The sequence below is a fragment of the Aristolochia californica genome, unplaced genomic scaffold (genome assembly GCF_029961685.1).
Source record: "Aristolochia californica isolate CCGP_79_NKW_82.1479 unplaced genomic scaffold, dmAriCali1.0.hap1 SCAF_4, whole genome shotgun sequence".
NCBI classification, from domain to species: domain Eukaryota; kingdom Viridiplantae; phylum Streptophyta; class Magnoliopsida; order Piperales; family Aristolochiaceae; genus Aristolochia; species Aristolochia californica.
This window is the reverse complement of record NW_027182103.1, coordinates 7239638-7245637: the sequence shown is the minus strand read 5'-3', so window position 1 is coordinate 7245637 and position 6000 is coordinate 7239638. Positions and strand designations below refer to the sequence as shown.

At 38.6% G+C, this 6000-nt stretch overlaps 2 protein-coding genes across 2 annotated transcripts; one reads left to right on the top strand and one right to left on the bottom strand.

The window, feature by feature from the left end:
* The first annotated feature begins 1485 nt into the window (after positions 1–1485).
* LOC137962689 (small ribosomal subunit protein uS14z/uS14y/uS14x-like) lies at positions 1486–3417 on the top strand. The gene is made up of 4 exons (XM_068809701.1): positions 1486–1594; positions 2399–2462; positions 2919–3018; positions 3112–3417. The coding sequence occupies exons 2-4, from the start codon at positions 2401–2403 to the stop codon at positions 3118–3120; spliced, it is 171 nt and encodes a 56-aa protein (XP_068665802.1). The 5' UTR covers positions 1486–1594; positions 2399–2400; the 3' UTR covers positions 3121–3417.
* A 1356-nt stretch (positions 3418–4773) lies between these two features.
* LOC137963072 (uncharacterized) lies at positions 4774–5541 on the bottom strand. The gene has a single exon (XM_068810252.1). It carries the CDS (start codon positions 5539–5541, stop codon positions 4774–4776), a length of 768 nt encoding a protein of 255 aa, XP_068666353.1.
* Positions 5542–6000: the final 459 nt, after the last annotated feature.

Below are 6000 nucleotides of genomic sequence, written 5' to 3'. Positions count from 1 at the left end.
CTCCTCAAAGGGAGGTTTGGTGGGGTATTTATAACTTTCCCAAGCCAAATTAGCCATTTTTTTGTCCATTTTCAAAAATCATAGCTTACATTGATTGATCACTGTGAAGTGACTAATCGATCAATCGAGTGTAAGGGCTATTTTTCTGTCGGAATGTATCTTATTGATCGATGGTATGATCTATCAATCTGATATTATAGGTTAGTCTATCAATGACATAGTATGATTGATCAATCAGAATTTTTGTTGGTAGTGCATTGAAAGTATGATTGTTCAATGAATTTTCCATTATTGATTATGTTTTTATATCCCTGACTAGCAAAGTTTTATATGATCAATCGATATTATAGATTGATCATTCAATTAGTATGAAATTCCCTTGCATGGAAAGGATTGATTGATCAATCCAAATGGGTGATCAGACATGTTTTACAGTATGGTTTGACCATGTTCTAGATGATCGATCAATCGACTTAGGTTGATCAATCATGCTTTATAATTTTGGCTTATGCAGTTTTAGATGATCGATCATGTTTAAAATGTGTATATGATAATTTTAAAACATGTTTGAATGCATGTTGTATCTTAAAGCTCCAAGTTTACATTGTACCTTAAATTGAATGGAGTTGAACGGTTCTCTTTTAGATGGATTGAGTTTTGATATTTTTCAATAAGTCATAAAACTTTAATCTTCAATTTGTCTTCATCTTTCAAGGGTGTTTCTTTAAGATTTATTGACTTTCCATAATGCTTGAGGTCTTTTAGAGGTTTGATTTGTTTTTATGCTTTAGATGTTGAAATGAATGTCTTTTGAAATAAAGGTATTTGAAATACTAGATTTACAATTCTCAACTCTATTAAGTTTTGTTAGCATCAAAATCTATATGGGAATCAACATACGTCAACAATCTTGTTAACAACAACTTTTGTAAATTATGTGCTCTCTCTAGATAAAATCTCCCCTTAAAAAGTGAAGAACTCTTGTAAATTGTCCCCTTTTTATCATAATAAAAAGCAATACAAAGAGGGAAGAAGAAACTTTTGAATCACTCCTTTAGTCATTAAAAAATATTTTCTATTACGGCCTTATAATTCAAATTTAATCTATAATTAAAGTACCGTAATTACTCAATGTTGTAAACCATGGACGAGACTAGATGGTTGATCCAGGTTCAACTTGACCAATCCCTTGGTTGAGTCACAGACATTTAAAACCCAAGGAGAGTGAAAAACCTAATTCCTCCACTCAAGGTTTCCTATTAAGTTATTAAGCCAGATGACCTAGTTGAACAATTCGGCCACACAAGAAAGAAAGGAAGCTCACCATATGGGACAATGGGCCTGAGCCCAATAAGTCCTGAAGTGAAGCTGATTAACTAGTGCGGATGAGGGGGCCCAGTAACACTGATGCTACAGAAGCGTCAAGATCAGATCAGATCAGATGTCGGTGATGCTGGGTCGACCTATATAGAGGGATAAACCCTAGGTCATTCTTTCACCTTTTGCGACCTGCCTTACCTCCGTTCTCAAGAACGAGTTTGCAGCCAATTGTGCCGACGCTGTTCTTGAAGTCTTTTTTAGCAAATTGTTGAAGGTATGTCAGATAAATAACAGATACAATTATTTTCTCTTCAAGGGTTTCATCCCGGTGGAATAAAAACCCTTCTATCTGGTTCGAATTTGCGTACCTCTCCGTTCTCTCTCTCTCTCTCTCTCTCTCTCTCTCTCTAGCAAAGATTGCATGGTGTTTTCGTATGAAGTTGAATTGTTCTTTTAATAAAACGTTGTCTTGGCCTTTTGTATTATTTATTTTCTGTTTGGCTTCCTAATTCTTGCTCGGGGATCATCAGCGATTTTACTGGTGTATGTGACTATACTGTTCTCTCTATTTTGTTAATGACATATACCAGATATCAAGTAGTTAATGCCACAAGGATTTAAATCCAGCGAGAATAGTGGACTCACTAGAGCTTCTAATGGATTTTAAATTACTTTATATTGGCTTTTTTACTGGACAAAATGTGAAGGGAACGTCATCCGTTCTGTCCTTCTAAAAAAAGAAAGCATTGATCCACCAAGGCCAGGTTTAAATGAGCTCTCCCTGCATCTTTCAGCTTGATGCTCATTTTGCAAACTGAAAGGGGAAATACATGTTATTATCGTGGAAGAAGCTGAAAATGTTTGTCCGTTTTTTTTTCAAGTTATGTAACATCTGAATGTTGTTCTATTTTTCTCTTGAACGTTTTTTATTGATGTCAAATGTCTCTATTCATCATCGCTTTTAGCTTGTTACAATGATCTTTCTGTTGAAAACATGTCTTATTTATGACATATAATTTATTTGTTTTGGCCTCTAGATTTTGTTCTGTCTGTAACTTAAATTTCTCTCGTTATGCAGAGATGGGTCATTCCAATGTGTGGAGTACTCATCCGAAAAATTATGGCCCTGGTTCTCGTGCATGGTGAGTTTTTGGTTTTACATTATTCTTCTCTTCCTTTATATTGTTTGTTTGCAGTGTAGAACATAATACCAAAGAAAAAAGAATACAAGTATAGTTCCATTTCAGTTCATATTAGGAATCTGGGATCTAGCTGGGAACCCATGGTTTTGCAATGCTTGAGCTTTGTGTTTGGTATTCCATGCTGAATTAAAACGCTTGCTACCCTATGAGTACTCATCTTGTAGCATGTCCACTATCTTCTCTTCTTTTAGTCTTTCTGAGACGATAGATTTCAGTTATTTTCAGTATGTATTTAGGAACAGAGTATTCAAAGAAACATGTTCAACAAATTCAAATTTCATTTATTTGTATTTGCATTCTTTGTTGTTGGTATATGTTCCTTTGCTTTCAATCAGTGCATACTTCATAATCCATCCGAGACCGAAATCATCATTGTTGTTTATTTGTTTGCTTCAGCCGGGTGTGTGGAAATGGGCATGGGCTCATCAGGAAGTATGGGTTGATGTGTTGCAGGCAGTGCTTCCGCAGCAATGCCAAAGAAATTGGCTTTATCAAGGTGAGTTTTGTTTTGTAATTGATCTAACATTCATCCTTGCTTGCACTTCGATGTGTGATGTGTTGCAATTTATTTCTGTTCTTTAATTTGCAGTATCGCTGAGGAAGTCTGATGGCTTGGAGGAGCACTGCGACACTGCTAGGCGTATGTTCTTTCTCCATAATGAGATTTGCTGCTGTAGCTGTTTTAATACTTTGAAGAATTAGGATTATTCTGCGTTGCTTATATGACATGAAAAAGTTTTTAGTTTTTTTTTTTTTTTATTTTATGTTTGCTTTTCGGTTAAGAAGCATTTGAAAGACTTGTGATTACGCTGGATTAGAGAAGCATCATTGAAAGACACTGTGCCTTCAAGAAGTAAACTTTTATAATGATTTGATAAAATTCTAGTTTTGGTTATTTGGTTTTTAAATTAGGTGTAAAAACACTCTAGTAGAAACCATCTTTCTAATTGATTCCATGGAAGAGAAAGGAGGTGTGGTTTACATACAGTACTTTCAGTAATCCCCATTCATGACAAACCATGAATGTGACTTCGTTTATTTCAATCGAGTTTTGGCTCTGTAACTAGTTTGAGATTCTCACCCAGTTCTCGCATTGATCAATTTTAAGGATCACCATTTTGTGTTCGTACATAACCTACACCAACTTAACTGAAAAGTTAAAAGAGTCTTTATGAATAACTTTAGCAAATTACAATTTGAAAGTATTGAAACGCAAGCATGCAATTTATTAATCAATTGCAATGTTTAAAACTACTTTTTAATGGTTCTCATTTTAATCATTATTTAAAATAGCAGACCCAAAGGGTCCTGAATACAACACCTACCCAACATTTGAGACTTATAATTAGTGGCTCTAAGTACGAGTTTAGGCCTTTTAAAAGTGATTTTCAGTAGTTATCTTGAGTTTTAATTGGTTTAAAATTTTGCAAGGATTACTTGTTTTAAATACAGATATTGCAATGTTGAAGCATGAGAGAGTACACTCAATTTTAGATGAGTCTACCACCATAATTAGCAGTTCAATTCACACATGAACGACAAAAGTATTGAGATTTGAAAAACTCGATGATTCGAGTTTGAAAAGCTACGGAAAGAACCCAAAACTTTTGAACTGAGTGCAAGCATGATTTCAAAATATCCAGTCCAGTCCAGTCGAACGGTCTTCACAACTAAGCTCTTTTAATTTTCTTCAGAGCGTTTGAACGGCTGGCCAACTGGTACTTACAGTCGAAAATCTAATAGGATGCCCTACTCTTAAAAAATTAATGATAATATACGAGGGCAAAAACGTCCGTAAAAAAAGAAAAAAGTAGCAAAACAAAAACATTTGTCAGGGCAGTACACTCGCCAGACACCAAATTACTTTCCCTCTCCACAATAATTGCCTTCTCCCACCACCAACGAATAAGACGCCACGCAAGCTCTTATCCTCTTTCCTTCTAAATACCCAAAACACCCTCACATTTTCTTCAATACCCCCCCACACCCTCCTGGCGCCGAATCAATCGCCTCCTATTTTGTTAACAAGCTTTCATTGAGCAGTTAAAACACGACGGCTTAAATTAAAGCGATGAGATTAATAAACGTTTCGTTCTAATTAGTAATTAGTAAAAACGGAAACTCTCATTGGCCAAGTATCTGATTAACTTACAATGAGGAATTTTTTTAATTTTCCCGGAAAAGAAGAAAAAATTTGGAAATTAGCGTGATAACGAGAAAAACCGGAAAAATCTAATCAACCTCGTTTCGCTCATACATTCGGATTCCAAATACCCCACAAGCGGGAATTGAACATCCCCATCACGTCCGGCCAGACCTTCCCCACCAAACCGCGGTTGTTGCTTGCCGGTTGCTGGGGTGGTACAGTCGAGACCTTCTCTTCTACGGGCTCCGCCGGTTCCAGGGGGCTTCTGGTGACTTCTCCCAGCACTTCGTCGTCGTCTTTCTTTCCCGGCGTCGTAATTGTTGTTGTTGTCGTGGGAGCTTCCCGATCCGTGATGATATTGACGGTGGGCTTATCGGTCTCAGCGTCGAGCTCTGGAATCCTCAGTTTCTGGAGCGGGCCTTTCTCCTTGTGGGTCAAACGGCGGTCTTTCTTGCGGCCCTTCTTGGGGCTCTCTCGTTTAGCGAGGTGCTCCTCGAAGACTTCTATAGCTTGGTGGATGAGCTCCCGGTTGGATGAGGAGTCCCAGCGAATCCAGAAGCTGGTGTAGCAGTCGAAACAAGGGCAATCGAGCAGCGGCTTGTGGGGCGTATTCGGGGGCTTCTTGCATTTCTTTTTCTCTTCCAGCATCAGCGAAGGCGTCTTCATCGACCTCAGAATGAGGTAAGCGAGAACCTCCCGGTCTTCGAACCCCAGAACGGAAATGAGAGCTAAGATAGCTGCGGGTAGCAGATTGAGGACATTGGCAGTCGAGTAAGGCGAAGAAGAAGAGGAGGAGGCAGCTGCAGCAGCAGTGGCAGCTGACGAAGGTGAAGGATAGATTTTGCCTTTGCTTTTAGGGTAGAGATTCTTCATCTGTGCTCTTCTCTTTTCTGGTAGAAGAGTAGAAAATGGGTGCTGGCTGTTTTCTCTATTTGGGGGGGTTGCTTTTGCTGGTTATAGTGGAATCTGAGGGGTGTCGGGCCGGCGGGCGCCCGATCACAGTCTCTATCTTGAAGAACACGGTGAGGGTTTTGACAGTGAAGAGAGCAAAAGGTCGAATCGATGACTGTTTATGAGGCGCTAAGAGCTCTTTCCAAGTTAGGAGCCGAAAGCAAAATGACGGATGCTGGTTGGCCCACTCTTGGCGGTATTCCCTTCCGTGGGCTGCTGCTGGAATTTACCCTCCTCTCCCTGCTTTTCTCTTCGATGACACTAACAGTTTCAACGTTTGGACTCCTACCTATTGGGGCCCACTTCTCTTCGAGTGGGACCCATTGATGAGGGTTAATTTTGTGAAAATAGTACAAAAACAGGAATAATACCCTTTTAGGG

Excerpts from the sequence above, each read along its gene's own strand:
- LOC137962689 (XM_068809701.1), top strand. The coding sequence starts at position 2,401 with ATGGGTCATTCCAATGTGTGGAGTACTCATCCGAAAAATTATGGCCCT. Across the intron at positions 2,463-2,918 it reads GGCCCTGGTTCTCGTGCATG|CCGGGTGTGTGGAAATGGGC; the intron begins GTGAGTTTTTGG and ends TGTTTGCTTCAG.
- LOC137963072 (XM_068810252.1), bottom strand. The coding sequence starts at position 5,541 with ATGAAGAATCTCTACCCTAAAAGCAAAGGCAAAATCTATCCTTCACCT.